Below are 17,287 nucleotides of genomic sequence, written 5' to 3' on the forward strand. Positions count from 1 at the left end.
CTTTTCGACCCTATGTTTCGGCTGTGGGCAGAAGGAGGGAAGAATGATATCTTCATTAAGGTGGAAGGATGAAACCACCTTAGGGAGAAAAGCCGGAGATGGGCGTAGGACTATTTTGTCCTGGTGGAAGGAAAGGAAGGGCGCCCGGCAGGATGTTACTGCCACAAGGAAGGCAACCTTCCAGGAGAGGATGGTCAACGAGACATCCCGCAGAGGTTCAAACAGATTCCTGAAGGACGCTCAGGGCCAAATTGAGATCCCAGGTCTCTAACGGCATTCTATAGGGGGGGGGGGGGGAGTTTTGACTCCCGAATCGTCCAATGCCCCTGGGTAGTGTGGTGGTGAAATTCCGCTCCCCATCCGAGGAGACTGGCGTCGGTAGTCACCACCAGCCAATGGACCGGGAGAAAAGACCTCCCCTGGTTGAGAGATGATTCCAAAGTCCACATTTGAGCATTTGCCTGATCCGCGGGGGCAGAGGACATGGCCGGTTGAGAATGACTCCTGTCCCAATTGTCTAGCAGGGCCTGTTAGAGGGGACGGAGATGCAGTTGAGCGAAGGGGACTGCTTCCATTGCGGCCACCATCTTCTCCAGGATCTTCATGGCAAACCGAATGGACAAGGGCCACAGAGCGTCCGGGCTCCCTGCTGATGCGCTTGGGCCTTTGACCGAGGAAGTAAAACCAGCCCCTTGGACGTGTCCAAGATCATGACTAGGAAAGAGATCAGTCGAGCTGGAACAGGGGAGGACTTGTCCAAGTTGATTAACCAACCCAGGCGCGAAAGGGAATCCAACGTAATGCGGACGCTTGCTTCGCAGGCTTGATAAGACGGACCTTTGATCAGGAGGTCGTCTAAGTATGGCAACACGACCACTCCCCAGGAGTGTAGAATGGCCATGACCTTTGTGAATACCCTGGGCGCAGTGGCAAGACCGAAGGGTAAGGCCGTGATTGGAAAATGGTCCTCTAGGATGGCGAAACGGAGGAACCTTTGATGTGGCGGAAAGATTGGGATATGAAGATAAGCATCTTTGATGTCTATTGATTCTAGGAACTAGCCTCTTTCCATCGAGGAGATGACCGATTGGAGGGATTCCAACCTGAAGTGCCGTACTTTTACATACTTGTTTAGGAGCTTCAGGTCCAAAATGGGGCTCACCGTCCCATCCTTTTTTGACATGACGAAGAGGTTTGAGTAAAAACTTCTGAATCTCTCGTGTTCCGGAACGATGACCCCGTTTTGGCAGAGGGATTCGATGGCGCAGTGAAGAGCGCGAGACTGAGCTCCCGAACCTGGGAGACGAGAGGGAAAAAACTGTGCTGGAGGGAGGCGGAAAATTCTATTTTGTAACCAGAAGACAACAGGTCTCTGACCAATTCGTCGTGGATGACGGAAAGCCAGACGTGTCGAAGCAGGCGACCGCCTACCTTGGTGGTGTCGACTGGAATGCCCCCTGAGTCATTGTGAAGGAAATCTGGAAGGCCTTGAACCTCTGGTTCTGTGTTATCTAGGTTTTCCTCGCCAGGACTGATTCGGTCTGTAAGAAGGCCGAGAGTCTCTCTCTGTGCGTGTAGATCGATCAGACCTGGATGATGCTGTGGAGTTGGACCAGAAAGGGCTACTGCGAAAGGGGCGAAAACGAAAATGTTGTTGGCGCTGAAAGGCAGCTTTAGGCCTGTGTTGAGGGAGGAACTTGCTTTTCCCTCCTGTAGCATCGGAAATAAGCTGGTCCAATTTTTATCCAAACAGAAGTCCGCTCTGAAAGGGAAGAGAAACCAGAGACTTTTTTGAGGAGGAATCCGCACGCCATTCTCTAAGCCAAATAGCTCTCCTGATGGTGATGGCGTTTGAAGCCGCGGTTGCCGCACAGTCCGCTGCATCTATTGACGCGTACATCACATAATCTGCAGGCATAGCAATTTGTTTGGCGAGGTCCGCCGCCTCAGATGGAAGAGCCTGGTCCTGAATGGATTTTGCAAGGGCATCTGCCCAGAAAACCATTGCTTTGGCGACCCATGCCGCAGCGAAGGGGTGAGATAGGGAGGAACCTGAGGCTTCATACACTGAGTGCGCCAGAGAATCTAACTGGCATTCTGTGGGATTTTTGATTGAAGCCCCGTCAGGTACTGATAAAAGCGTTTTGGTAGCCAAACGCGATACCGGAGGATCTACCAGCGGTGGTTCCGTCCAATCTTGACCAGATCTGTGGAAAAGGGATACTTTGATTCCAGGGCCTTTTTACCCGTAAAGCGTTTATCCGGTCGCTCCCTGTGCCGCCGAACTTTCTCTAGGAAGTCTGGATGGGAGGCGAACACCTTATGGGATAGCTTGGTTCTCGTAAAGGAAACTGCGTGATCCGGAGCTGAATTAGGGTCATCAACCTTTAGCGCACGATTGACAGCCTCAATGAGGGAGTCAAAAAGTTGATCGGAACTCCGGAGAATCCGGGTCCAGGGACGCCTCAGACTCATACTCAGTCGTGATCGCTTCAAGTCCCTGGAGAGGGTGAGCCAGAAGTGGAGCTACCAGAGGCTGAATGACGTGGTGAATGCTCAGGAGAGGTATAGCGGATCGGTTTTTTGGATGGTCATACCTCTTTCGGGTGAGAGCGGCCCCTGCTGGCCGATGATTGCCCTGTTATAGAGGGGTCTCTTAACCCAGGAAAACGAACGCCCCGCTCCCCAGAGGGGTCATGAAGGGAATCAATCGCTTTGGCTAGCGAAGCCATGGATTGTGACAGTGACGCGGCCCACTCTGGAGGGCTAGATACACTGGGGTCGGTAGCGGCGGAGGGCTCTTGGGCACATTGAGCATCACAGGCAGGGCAGAGAGGGGAGCTTTGAGGCCGAGGGAGAGGAGCCTGGCAGGTGGTACACGCAGTAAACAAGGTGGTATGTACCTTAGTGGTTTTTTAACTCTTGACTGCGACATGTTGTACCCCAATATGAGAAAAAAAAGAGGATGCTAGTGGAAGCTGAGGGGTAACGCTGCAGGAAAGCACTTAGTGCCGTCTCCTTACCCAGGTCCTGTGCCCCGCAAGCCAGATAGGTGGCGTGGAAAAGAACCTCCAGAGCTGCTGGCGTGTGGAAGAAGCTGGCCGGCGCTGCTGTGCAGAGGGAAGATGGCTGCCGAGAGTTTGTGGGGTAGTCTCCCAGGGAGCGAGAAGCTCCAGGACCGGAGGCGGAGCCGCAAGAATGATGCGAGCGTGGGCGGGGCTTACTCGGATGCGGCCTGTACTAGGCCGAAGCCGGGGACTAAATTTTCGGCTTCGGCCAGCGCGCACCCGCTGACTGCCGGAAAGATGCCGCGGAGCCCTTACCGCCATGGAGCCCTCCCAAAAGCCGGAGAACAGACCCCTTCTCTGCACTTACCCCTATGGAGGAGGGGGGGGGGGGGGGGGGGGAGAGGCCTGAAAACCTCAGATCTCCTGTACCAGCCTGATGTAGGATTCAAGGTAGATAGGACGGTGCAGGGTTAGGGGGGCCTCCATCCACCATCCCCTTAAAAGGGGGGTGGAGAGGAACCGTCCGCCTCCTTCCATCATCCGCTTTTTCAGTGGTGATGCAGTGGGAGGCTGCACGGACGCCACAGTGGAACAGTGCCTCTGAACAGCCGAGGGTGAGACCTGGTGGGCAGGGCAGATGTCCGGCAATAAGGCCTGGCTGCAGAGGAGGATACTGGAGGTGACACTCCAGTGCTCATCTGTAAAACGGGGGAGATCGGTGCCCTTGAAGGGGCCCTTCGCCCCTTCAGTCAGCTCAGGCAGTGGCATCCCACGTCGCAGGAGAGGATACGGAGAGGTAAAACTCCCGTGCTCGCCTGTTGTTGGTTCGGGGAGATCGGAACATGAAAGAATCAGTCGCCCCTTCGTCCAGAAAAAATATAGTTCTTACCGATAACGGTATTTCTCTGAGCCCATGACGGCACCACGGAGAGAGGGGATCCGCCCACCAAGGACAGGAAACCTACGGATAAAAAGGCGGTACCACTCTCCTGCATCAGTTGTTTTACATAGAGAACGATGGGAGACTACTAAACATTTGTTAAATTTTAACTGTTTATCATAACGAGATACCGCGTGTTTAAAGACTATAAATAGACTATGGCACTAATTTGATGTGTGCACCCATAAGTGAAGGGAGGGAATGTACGGGTGCCGTCATGGGCTCAGAGAAATACCGTTATCGGTAAGAACTATATTTTTCTCTGATCGCCCATGACGGCACCACGGAGAGAATTGCATAGATAGTACATTCAGGGAGGGACAACCGCCTCCAGAACCCTTTTACCAAAAGTAAGGTCTGAAGAGGAGATTAGGTCCAATCTATAGTGCCTATAGAATGTGGATGGTGAGGACCAGGTAGCAGCTCTACATATCTGGTCTATGGAAGCTCCGGCCTTCTCCGCCCAGGAAGTCGCTACTGCTCTTGTTGAGTGAGCCTTAATCTCCCCGGGAACAGACATCCCACTTGCTGAGTATGATAGACTGATGGCGTCCGTGATCCATCTTGCTATGGTGGCTTTAGATGCTTTTTTCCCCTTCCGGGGACCCTGGAAACACACAAACAGAGAGGAATCCTCCCTACTCTCTCTAGTGACTTCTAGGTAGTGTAAGAGACATCTTCTTACATCTAGTGTATGTAATGTTTGTTCCTCCTTATTTTTAGGATTGGGACAGAAGGAGGGGAGAGATATCTCTTGAGACCTGTGAAATTTTGAAGCCACTTTTGGGAGATATGCTGGGTCTGTTTTTAAAATGACCCTATCCTCTAGGAATTGTGTGTAGGGAGGGTTAGCTGAGAGAGCCTGTAAATCGCTAACCCTGCGGGCCGAAGTGAGGGCGACTAATAGAGCTGTTTTGAGGGATAGATTTTTTATTGTAGATTCGTGTAATGGCTCAAATGGAGAATTAGTCAGGGCTTTAAGGACCAAGTTTAAGTCCCATTGAGGAACAACTTTTACTGGAAGAGGCCTTGATCTTCCTGCCGCCCTGATGAATCTAGCGACCCACCTATTTGAGGCTAAATCAAAGTTGAATAGGGCTCCCAAAGCTGCCACGTGAACTTTTAGGGTGTTAGTGGCTAAACCCATCTCCAACCCGTTTTGTAGGAACTCTAATATGGAATTAAGGGGAATTTCTTTCCCTATTTTTGCACCTGATGATGACAGAAACTTTTTCCATATCTTGCCATACTGTCTTGTTGTAACAGGCTTCCTACTTTGTAACAGAGTTGAGATCAAGCCCGGAGAGAACCCCCTGCTTTCTAGTAATTTCCTTTCAAGAGCCAAGCTGTCAAGTGCAAGTTCTTGACCTGCGGATGACAGACTGGGCCCTGTGACAACAGATCTTGGAGGTCTGGTAATACCCAAGGGACTGATATTGATAACTTCCTCATCCATGAGAACCAAGGCCTCTTCGGCCAGAACGGGGCAATTAAGATGACCAGCGCCCCGTCCTCCCGAATCTTCCTCAGCACTGCTGGAATCAGAATAAGAGGAGGGAAGGCATATACCAGATGGTGACCCCAAGATATCAGGAAGGCGTCCACAGCTACTGGGTTCCCCAGGGGAGATAGGGAGCAAAAAGAGGTTACTTTTTTGTTTAGATGACTCGCAAAGAGATCTATTTTGGGAACGCCCCATCTTTCTGTGATCTGGGTGAATATCGCCTGATTTAGTTCCCATTCCCCCTGTTTTAGACTGGACCGGCTGAGGAAGTCTGCTTTGTAGTTGTCCACTCCCCTTATGTGTAAGCTTGTTAGGGATAAGAGGTTGCTCTCGGCTATTTGCAGGATTGAATTGGTCACCTCCATTAGATTTTTGGAACGGGTGCCCCCCTGGTGATTTAGGTAAGATACTACCACCCGATTGTCCGACATTACTCTTACATGGTGAGAGTGAAGGACCCCCAAGAATTCCTGAAGGGCAAATTTTACTGCAAGGAGCTCCTTCATGTTGGAGGATTTGTTGACTGTGGATGGAGACCAAGTGCCCTGGGTTACTAGGTCGCCCAGATGAGCCCCCCACCCTGAAGGGCTTGCATCCGTAGTCAGGACTTTCGAGATCTGAATTACCCACGGGACTCCCTGGGAAAGATTTTCCTGCGATTTCCACCATGTTAGAGAGTGATTGGTGCGAGGAGATAAAGTCAACTGCCCGTCTAAATGCCCTCCTAGATGGATTTGCTCCGATAATATCTGCCATTGAAGTTCTCTTGAATGTAATTGGGCCCACTGGACTGCAGGGATGCAAGAGGTCATAGAGCCTAAGAGGGACATGGCCTGACGGAGTGTTATGGAGGGGAGAGATTGGGTTCTCGATACTAAACTTTTTAGTTTTTGTATCTTGTACTCCGGGAGACGACATTCCATCTTTTTGGAGTCTAGAGTGAGACCCAGGTACTCCTGGACCTGAGAAGGCATTAGTCTGGACTTTCCCATGTTTATTAGCCAGCCCAATTCCTTCAAAGAATGCATCACTATTGCCAGTTGATCCTCGCAATGTTGCGGGGAGGAGCCTATCACCAAGAAATCGTCCAGATATGGAACGATTAGGGTATTTTCTTCTCTGAGGTGAGCCATTACCTCCGCTATCAGCTTTGTGAAAATCCTCGGAGCTATGGCAAGACCAAATGGTAGAGCTGAAAACTGGAAGTGTTTTAGGACTCCCCTGATGTGAACTGCCATCCTGAGGAATCTCTGGTGATCTTTGTGTATTGGGACGTGATAATATGCGTCCTTTAAGTCCAGGACCACCATGAAGCATTGGGGAAACAACATCTTGATAGATGACTTTATCGTTTCCATTTTGAATGCTTGAATCTCCAGGTAATCGTTTAGTTTCTTTAGATTTATAATAGTCCTGAAGGAACCGTCTGGTTTCTTCCTCAGGAATAGAGGGGAATAGTACCCTTGCCCTCTTTCTTGTGGGGGAACCTCCAGGAGTACACCCTTTTTTACTAACTCGATGACCTCGTTTTCCAGAGCCAGCTGTTCTTCTGCCGAAGATCTTATGGATGTCATCATAAAAGAGGGACGGGGGCATCTTTTGAATGTCAGCCTCAGGCCTGATTCTATAATGTTCAGAATCCATTGACTGGAGGTAATCTTTTTCCAGGCTGGAAGAAAGAGAGATAACCTCCCTCCCACCTGGGGCGAACCTTCATTGAGAAGGTTTCTTGTTATCAGTGGGGTTTTTGTTAAAGATGAACCCCTTGTTTTTGTTCCTCTTATCCTCCCACTTTCCCTGGCCTCTCCCAGGGTTCTTGCGGAAAAACCTCTTGTTCCGAAAGGGCTTCCGGTAAGAGGGGAGACCAAGGGAGGGAAAAGACTTTTTCTTGTCCCCGGCTTTTTCCAGGATGTCATCTAATGTGGAACCGAACAAAAACTCCCCTTCGCAGGGGATAGTACATAGTTTTGTTTTTGTTTGCAGATCGCCAGGCCAATTTTTAAGCCAGAGGGCACGCCTGGCCGCATTGGCGAACACTGCTGACCTGGCGGCTAACCTGATAGAGTCTGCTGAGGCGTCAGCCAGAAAAGCCGCCGCTCCCCTTATTACAGGTAATGTTTTCAGCATCGAGTCTCGGGAGGTTTTCCCTTTTAATTGACCCTCTAGTTGATTTAACCAGATCATTAGGGAGCGGGATGTGCAAGCTGCTGCCACTGCTGGTTTCAGGCCTCCTCCCGCTGACTCCCAAGAGCCCTTGAGGAAGGCGTCCGCCTTCTTGTCCATAGGGTCTTTTAGGACCCCCATGTCCTCAAACGGGAGAGCGAATTTCTTTGATGCTTTGGCTATTGCTACATCTAATTTGGGAGCTTTTTCCCAGAAGGAACAGGATTCATCCTCGAAGGGGTATTTCCTTTTCGGGGTTAGGAGAGTCTTTTTCATGGGTTTTTTCCATTCCTTTTTAATTAACGCTGCAATTGCTTCGTTAAGCGGAAAAGCTCTCCTCTTTTTTTGTTCTAATCCCCCAAACATGATGTCTTGTGCTGACTTTTTGGGGTGGGGGTCTACTATTCCCATAGTACTCCTCACTGCCTTTATGAGGCCATCAGTGTCCTCTAGCGGGAAACAATTGTGACCTCCTGAGGAAGAAGTGGATGATGAGGATAAGGAGGAGGAGTCGGAGGATGCTGAACTCGCACTATCGCTGTCAGATTTAGAGACTGGGGACGGGGACCTGTGTCTGGTCCTTCTCCGTTTTTTTCCCCTTTTAAGGGATCTAAAGGTGTCTTCCACCTGTTCTTTAATCAGGTTTTTAAGATCTGTTGCAAACCCAGGCAGGCTTTCAGATACTGTTTGCTGTATGCAGGAATTGCATAGCTGCTTTTCCCATGCGGGTGGAAGATCCTCTTTACAGATGGCACAGGCTTTGTGCTTTGTTTTGCCTACGCTTTTCCTCCCCTAAAAGAGACAAATAATAATCTTACTGTCTCTAACTTTCACGAAGATCAACTTACCACCTCCAGGACCCATAAATACCGGTTGGGGATTCTCAGCCTCTGGCTTTTTCCCCGACGCCGTGCTGGACTCCTTGCTGTGTTGAGACCTTTGGCGTTCTTTGCCGGTGTCCTGGTAACTTTTCTGCTGTCGCCTTTTTTGCTGCTGCTGAGGCGATGCTGTAGGTGGAGGTGATCCAGGCAGGGGAGACGCCGGGTCGCTCATACTGCTGCTGGTCTGCTGCTAATAACGCTGGCTGCGCCTGATGCTGCGACGCTTAGTAGCTCCTACCTATCTTTTGGCGACGCCTGCGCAGTAGCGCTCAGCCGACGGCGAGGAGCGCCGAACGCCGACGCCTGCGCAGATCCAGCCCAGCGTCTCGCGAGACCAGCGCAACTCCTGGCATGCGCCGTACTCACAGGATGGCCGCCCGGAGTGCAGATATGGCGCTGCTGACCGGCACCCCCGGTCCTATGCAGACCCTACTGCGTGGCTCTGCATACCCGATGGCGTGCAGTGTGCAGGCTGACGCGTGCTAGGGGAGGGCCACGCCGCACCTCCCGCAACCACAGAGGGACCCCCCTGGATGTTGCCGCTGCTGCATCTTACCTGGGGAGGTGACCGCGAACTCCTTGTCACCTCCCCCGCACACCCTGTCGGCCCACTGGCTCCCAGCGGTGGCGCTTCGGGTCACCACCCTAGCCGAGGCAGAGGGACCCCAGCTGCCTGAATCGGACTGGTTGGCCCCGGAATTCCAACGACGACTGGTAAGTCCGTAGGTCTCCCATCAAGGACAGGAAACCAACTGATGCAGGAGAGTGGTACCGCCTTTTTATCCGTAGGTTTCCTGTCCTTGGTGGGCGGATCCCCTCTCTCCGTGGTGCCGTCATGGGCGATCAGAGAAAACAGGATTTTTGGTTGCTTACCGTAAAATCTGTTTCTTGGAGCCTCCATTGGGGGACACAGGAACCATGGGTGTATGCTGCTGCCACTAGGAGGCTGACACTATGCAAATAAAAAAATTAGCTCCTCCTCTGCAGTGTACACCCCACCGACTGGCATTAAACTCTTCAGTTAGTGAGAAAGCAGTAGGAGAAAGAACAAGGTTGAAAAACCATAACCACAAACTTGAGAACTGTAAACGTGAGAACAGTCAGAGAACATATAACAAAAACATTGGGAGGGTGCTGTGTCCCCCAATGGAGGCTCCAAGAAACAGATTTTACGGTAAGCAACCAAAAATCCTGTTTTCTTTATCGCCTCTCATTGGGGGACACAGGAACCATGGGACGTCCCAAAGCAGTCCCAAGGGCGGGAAAACAGACTTCCATCAGGTCAGAGGACTCACCACTGCCGCCTGCAGGATCCTTCTGCCTAGGCTGGCGTCCGCCGATGCGTAGGTATGGACCTTGTAAAATTTGGCGAACGTGTGGATGGAAGACCAAGTTGCCGCTTTGCAAAGCTGTAGGGCGGAAGCCCTGTGGTGCACCGCCCAGGAGGCGCCGACTGCCCGGGTAGAGTGAGCCTTAATCCCAGGAGGGGGCACTCTGTTCTTGACCCGGTAAGCCTCCAAAATTGCCGTTCTGATCCAGCGAGCAATAGTCGCTTTAGAAGCCGGCTGGCCTCTGCGCGTGCCATCAGGAATGACGAAAAATGAATCCGTCTTCCGGAAAGAGGATGTTCTATCCAGATAAATCCTCACTGCCCTGACTAGGTCCAGCTTGTTCAACGATCGCTCCAGAGGATGAGTCGGAGCTGGACAAAAGGAAGGTAGAACGATGTCCTCGTTGAGGTGGAAGGTGGAAACCACCTTAGGAAGAAAAGAAGGTGGAGGTCGGAAGACCACCTTGTCCTGGTGAATGACCAAAAACGGAGGGCGGCAAGACAGTGCCGCCAGCTCGGAAACGCGGCGAATGGACGTGATGGCCACAAGAAAGGCCACCTTCCAAGATAAAACTGATAGAGGAATCTCCCTAAGAGGTTCAAAGGGAGAAACCTTCAGAACGTCCAGTACCAGGTTTAGGTCCCATGCCTCCACAGGGGCCCTGTACGGCGGGACGGCGTGGGCTACCCCCTGAAAGAAGGTCTTAACCTGTGGCCGAGAGGCCAAGGTCTTCTGAAAGAGGATGGAAAGCGCAGAGACCTGACCCTTCAGGGAACTAAGAGCCAGGCCCGAATCCAGTCCTGCCTGAAGGAAGGCCAAAAGAGAAGGCAGGGAAAAAACCATAGGCGGCACGCGGTTGGACTCGCACCAACGGAAGTAGGCCTTCCAGGTGCGGTAGTAGATCCTGGAAGACGAAGGCTTCCGAGCCTGAATCATGGTGTGAATGACCCGGTCCGAAAGGCCGGACGCTCTTAGAACCGCGGTCTCAACAGCCACGCCGTTAAACTGAGCGACCGAGAATTCGGGTGGCAGATAGGACCCTGGGACAGCAGATCGGGCCTGTCTGGAAGGCGCCAGGGAGCGTCCGCGAGAAGGTTGACGAGCTCCGCGAACCAAGCTCTCCTGGGCCAATCCGGGGCGATCAGGATGACCGGCACCCCTTCCGCTTTGATCTTCTTCAACAGTTTGGGAAGTAATGGAAGGGGTGGGAACAGATAGGGCATCTCGAACTGTGACCAAGGAATGGCCAGAGCATCGACGCCCACTGCGAGAGGATCGCGTGACCTGGAGACGAATTGTGGAACCTTCCTGTTGATCCGAGACGCCGTGAGATCCACATCCGGAGTTCCCCATCGAAGACAAATCTGATGGAAGACCTCCGGATGCAGGGACCATTCCCCCGCCGCGAGACCCTCGCGGCTGAGGAAGTCGGCGGCCCAGTTTTCTACGCCGGGGATATGCACCGCGGATATCACCGGAACCGTTGCCTCTGCCCAAAGGAGGATCTTGGACACCTCGGCAAGGGCCAAGGAGCTCCGAGTCCCCCCCTGATGGTTGACATATGCCACAGCCGTGGCATTGTCCGTCTGGATCCGGACTGGAAGGCCCCTGAGAATCCTTTCCCAATGGCGGAGGGACAGAAAGATGGCCCGAATTTCGAGGACGTTGATCGGCAGCGCGGACTCCTGTAGCGACCAACGGCCCTGAACCGTCAGGTGGCGAAAAACCGCACCCCAGCCGATCAGGCTGGCATCCGTTGTCACCACCTGCCAGTGAACCGGAAGGAAGGACCTGCCCTGGGAGATGAGAGGAGACGTCAGCCACCAGTTGAGAGACCGCTTGACCCGAAAGGAGAGTCTGATCGGCCGATCCAGGGAGAAGACCGACCTGTCCCACTGAGACAGAATGGCTTGCTGAAGGGGTCGAGAATGGAATTGGGCGAAGGGAATCGCTTCCAAGGTAGCTACCATCCTCCCCAGAACCTTCATGGCCGATCGGAGGGAGGGAGGCCGAGGACCCTGGAGCAAGAGAATGTCCCGACAAAGGGTGGATCTCTTGTCCTTGGGAAGGAAGACTCTGGACTGACGAGTGTCGAAGAGCATGCCCAGAAAGATGATGCGCTGAGAAGGAATAAGGCAGGACTTCTTCCGGTTGACCAGCCATCCGAAACGGGATAAGGTGTCGAGAACAATGGACAAGCTTTCGTGGGCCTGAGCAAAGGACGGAGCCTTGATGAGGATGTCGTCGAGGTATGGAAACAGAACCAAGCCTCTGACTCTCAAAATGGCCATCAGCGCCGCCATGATTTTCGTGAACACCCTTGGCGCGGTTGCGAGACCGAACGGCAGGGCGACGAACTGAAAATGATCTTGTTGCACTGCGAAGCGCAGGAAACGGTGATGTCCGGGAAATATTGGAACATGTAGGTAGGCGTCCTGGATATCTATAGAGCATAGAAATTCCTGAGCCTCCATGGAAGCAATTACTGAACGAAGGGATTCCATCCTGAAGTGTCTCAGGCGAACCCTCCTGTTCAACAATTTGAGGTCCAGAATGGGACGAACCTTGCCGTCTTTTTTCGGTACCACAAAGAGGTTCGAGTAGAAACCCGTGTACCGTTCCTTTTCTGGGACGGGAACGATTACCCCGGATTTGAGCAGAGAAGCGATGGCTGCGAAGAAGCCCGGAACCAAAGCGGGATCTTTTGGAGGACGAGATTGGAAGAAACGATCTCTGGGTCGGGAGGCGAACTCTATTTTGTATCCCGAAGACACAACTTCCCTGACCCATGCATCCTCTACTGCGGAAATCCAGACGTCCCTGAAACGGAGAAGACGGCCCCCCAACCTGGGAGTTGGGCTGGAGTCTTGCCGAGAGTCATGCGGAAGTGGATCTTCCAGTCCTGGGCCTGGACGATCTACCCTGGGAATAGCGAGGACGCCAGGACGGAGTGGGCCTGAAGGACACCGCCTTCTTCTCTTGACGTGCCTGTGGCCTCTGTTGCTGCTGGGAAAAGGAGTTTGACGCAGCGAAGCGACGAAAAGGCCGGAACGAGCGAAACTGCCGTCTAGGAGGAGGGCGACGAGGTTTAGCCTGGGGGAGAAGGGAACTTGTGCCCCCAGTGGCGTCCTTAATGATCTGGTCCAGCTGGGAACCAAAGAGACGAGAGCCCTGGAAGGGCAGACTAGTGAGGGACTTTTTGGAGGACAAGTCCGCCTGCCAGGCCTTGAGCCAAACGGTCCGGCGGATGGCAACGGCATTGCTGGAAGCCTGAGCCGCACAAGACGCGACATCCAGGGAGGCGGAAACCAGGTATTCACCAGCGTGGGAAATCTGGTTGGCAAGTTCCGCTAATTGCGCGGGAGGAGCCCCGTCCAGGATACCTCGCCGCAGATCCTTGGCCCATTTTGAGATGGATTTTGAGGCCCAAGTGGAAGCAAAGGCCGGGCATAGCGCTGCTGAAGCCGCTTCGAAGGCAGATTTTGCGAAGGATTCTATAACTCTGTCGTTAGAGTCCTTCAGAGACGCTCCGCCGGACAGTGGGAGCACCGTGTTGGTGGACAGCCTGGACACAGGTGGATCCACCGAGGGAGAGACCGTCCAATTGGCGGTAAGATCTGGTGAAAAAGGATATAACACCCCCAGGCGTTTTCCCCTCTGAAAACGTCTGGTCGGATTCTCTCTCTCTCTGGTCAGGATTTCCTCGAATTCAGGATGAGGGGCAAAAAATCTTGAAGGTGGTTTGGCCCGTCTAAACGAAACCGCCTGATCTGCGGGTTCCGTAGAGGGATCCTTAATGCCGCAGGTTTGGTTTATAGCCCGAATGAGGTTCTGGACCGACTCACTCATGGTGGCGATTTGGCTAGGATCCAACTCCGACATCTCCTCTGAGGGCGCATCAGATAAAGCCTCGCCTGACTCAGGGGAGGAGGAACGGTGCGACACCAACCGCGGGGGAGGGCCGTGCGGCGAGATGGAACGCGAAGAGGACTCAGACCGACGTTGCTGTCTGGACCTTTTGTGGCTAATCAAGGAGGGCTCAGGCGGCGGTTCCTGCGACCCGCTGGCCACTGCAGGGGTCTGCAGGGGTAACCGATCCAGCGCGGACACCAGGATTTGAGACACCCGTGTTAAATTGGCCACCGATTCTGACAGAGAAGCGGCCCAGCCTGGGATGGGGGGATCACTCTCGGGCGGAACAGCCGGGGGATCCTGGGCGGTGGGAACAATCGGGTTGCTGCAGGACTGACACAGCGGGGAGGACTGACCTGAGGGAAGTTTGCTGTTACAGGACGAACATGCAAAGTACGTGACTAAGGCAGAAGATGAAGAGGTAGGGGGACGAGAGCGGCCCCCTTTAGAGGTAGACATTTTTAGGGACCCTGAAGATGCCAGTGGGTTAGGGGACAGTGGGCAGAGGGGGGTGTCAGTCTGCAGTGCAGCTACTCACGGACCCGGTCCTGGAAGATGTCCCACTTGTCCTCGGCGGAGAACTTCCCTGAGGTGCTGATTCTGCGATGCTGAGCCACAGAAGATGCGAGTGCTGCTGCTGTGAGAAGCGGTGCACACCGGCCGAGGGACCCACGAGGAAGGGGGTGGAGCCAGACGCAGAGGCGCCGGTGGGCAGGGCGCAGTATGTCGGGCGGGAAAGAAGCCCGCCCGCAGAACCGGAAGTGAGGAGCCGAGAAACCGGAAGTAGGCCCCGGCGTAAGCCGGGACCTAAATTAGAGACCGGCGCCGCCGGAGAAGGGAACCGCGGCGCCGGAGCAGCGCGCCGCAGAGTCCGAGAAGAGCGGCAGTCCGCCAAGGCTGCCCGAACGGAACCGGCGGGGCCGCGGCGCCAGAGGCAGGCCCCGGCAGAAGCCGGGACCCAAACTAGAGGCCGGCGCCGCCGGAAAATCGCGGCGCCGGAGAATCGCGGCGCCGGAGCGTCGCCAGAGGATCGCGGCGCCGGAGCGCCGCCTGAGAATAGCGGCGCCGGAGCGCCGCTGGAGAGTGGCGGCGTCGGAGCGCCGCAGAAAGCAAGCGGCACGGCACCCTGCCAAGGACGCCGTGCAGACACAACACACCGCGGCCGCCGAGAAGCGAGACCGCAAGGGGGAGCGGCGCGGCAGCCCGCCAGGCCGAGACTCCACAAGGGAGACACCGTGGCTGTGCGGCCGCCAATGAAGGAGAGCCCCGGAGGAAAATGAGCCACAGCCCCCGTGGCTGTCCCTGGGATCCCCCCAAAACAAACGCCATGAGGGAGGACCGGGGGACATCTGGAGAAAGGATCCCGGGGGAATGGAGAGCCCGCCAGGGGGAAATACTCACCTAAACATCCCACGCCGTTACTAACCTGAGGGGAATGAGACGTCCACGGAGCTGTGATGGACGTCCTCGTCTCCTCCGACCGACAGGCTCTGGTAGGCGAGTGGGTGGGGGACGGAGCCAGGACCGGACTTCTGAGCACGCTTCTGTGCTAGGATCTTGGTCCTGGAGAGGGATCTATGAGGATACGGGGTGGCAGTACACGCCGTACTCATAGTCCGTATTGTGGGACTACAGGCGTGACTGCTCACCCTGTATCCCTCCGGAAAACCTGAAAAGAAACGACGCACATTGAGGTAGATAAGGGTCTAATGAAAGACCCGTGTCCACCTCCTACTGACACTAAGCTAAACTGAAGAGTTTAATGCCAGTCGGTGGGGTGTACACTGCAGAGGAGGAGCTAATTTTTTTATTTGCATAGTGTCAGCCTCCTAGTGGCAGCAGCATACACCCATGGTTCCTGTGTCCCCCAATGAGAGGCGATAAAGAAAGAAGGTTTAAATCCAGTGTGCCTCCTATGGACACTAAGCTTGAACTGGGTCTCTGGAAGCCAGCATGAGGGTGTATACTGCAGGGGAGGAGCCAACTCTTTGTCTCAACTTAGTGTCAGCCTCCTAGTGACAGCAGCATAACACCCATGGTTCTGTGTCCCCCAATGTGGCGAAGGAGAAAATTGCATTGCATTGTGCAATTTCATCTGGGAATGTAGATATAAGCTGCTAACTAAGTTACCATTAGCCTTATTAGTGGGGTTATCCCTCAACACACTTTTAACCCCCATACACATAAGAAAAAGTTGAACAAAACCAGCTATGGGGGTTTTAACTTTTCCCAGAAAGATTATGGGTACCAGGGGGATGTAAGTCAATCACATACCCCTTTCTGAGATCATATGGTGTCTCTGTCATATGTTCCTGTGTACGGAGTGACAGCTATCGGTCGTGCAATCTGAGAGCTTTTTAAAGTGCATGACCAACACGAGACTGTAGAAACATGGCATTTTTATTCATGCACTTGCAAAAGGAATAACAAAAAGGTGGAGGTTAGACTCCCAACATCCCCTTCAATCAGTTGATTGAGGGAGGAGCGGTGGGGTGGAAAGGTATCATGCCACTCTCCGATCCTGTGGATCACAGAATATCAGGACAGAGGTGATCTTGAAAAGAGTACAAAGTACATGCTAAGCAGCATACATTTGGAATCAGATATAGATCTCGGCACACGTGTCGGCCGAACCACCGCTTCCTAAGTGACAATCTTTCCACTGCATCAATGGAAGTTAATTGCTAATTGCTTGCCTTTTGTAAATGGCTGAATGGTTTCTGTTAAATTGTGTGGGCATTAAAAATAGGCAAACCATTAGCAATTAATTCCTTTGGATGCATTGTAAAGCCGCTGCAATATTTAGGAGGTGCGCACACACACCAGGGAGTTGAGTTGTGTGTTACCACAGCCGTTAGGAACTAACCAACTAAATCTTTGCTATACATACTCACATGGTGCTGTTCAGCGCCACCACTGCAATTCCTAGCTTTAATTATTCCTTCTGCAACGATCAGTGTTTAGGTCAATCATGATAAGCAAGCAATATGAGCTCACAAACTGATTCCTAACAGATGTGTCGGAGAAGTGGACAGGTCAATTTAGCTATTTGGATCTTATGCATACCACTAACAGAACACTCAGACATATATTAATAAAATGGCATACCAAGTTTAGAGGGCCCCATTGAAATGCATAGTGCCCCAAATAAGGGCAAAATTGCTTAACACTTCTTTCTTTCATTGAGCAATATTAATCAATACCTTGGTTGGTGTAACATTTGCCACTGGTCTGAGAAGTTGTTGAGGATTATATGCCGGTGACTGAGAATAGTAACCAGGATGCGCTGTTGTAGAAACTAATAAAAAATAACCATAGAAAAACTTTCAGTGATTTCATTACATACAAAGCTAACAACAATATAATCTCTTTTTATAAACTGTCAGATTTACTGCATAAACGTCTGCTGAAAAACAGTACTACACATTTGAATAGGATTGTTCGTGCCCTCCATTCAGATTATAATAGGGCCAAGCAGAAAATTCTGCAACATATATGCCGTGTATGAAAATGCCCCCCTAAAAGGGGAATTGTCACTGGGTCAAAAG

At 52.8% G+C, this 17,287-nt stretch overlaps 1 protein-coding gene across 2 annotated transcripts in view; it reads right to left on the reverse strand.

Annotated features, from left to right (window-relative positions):
• LOC138670326 (E3 SUMO-protein ligase RanBP2-like) overlaps positions 1-17,287 on the reverse strand; it is a 130,407-nt gene that overhangs the window by 60,874 nt on the left and 52,246 nt on the right. For both annotated transcript variants that reach the window (XM_069757558.1, XM_069757557.1), the window contains exon 19: positions 16,943-17,037. In XM_069757558.1, coding sequence (XP_069613659.1) covers positions 16,943-17,037 — 95 coding nt within the window. The remainder of the gene's footprint in view (positions 1-16,942; positions 17,038-17,287) is intronic.

This window comes from Ranitomeya imitator, chromosome 3, assembly GCF_032444005.1.
Source record: "Ranitomeya imitator isolate aRanImi1 chromosome 3, aRanImi1.pri, whole genome shotgun sequence".
Taxonomy (NCBI): Eukaryota; Metazoa; Chordata; class Amphibia; order Anura; family Dendrobatidae; genus Ranitomeya; species Ranitomeya imitator.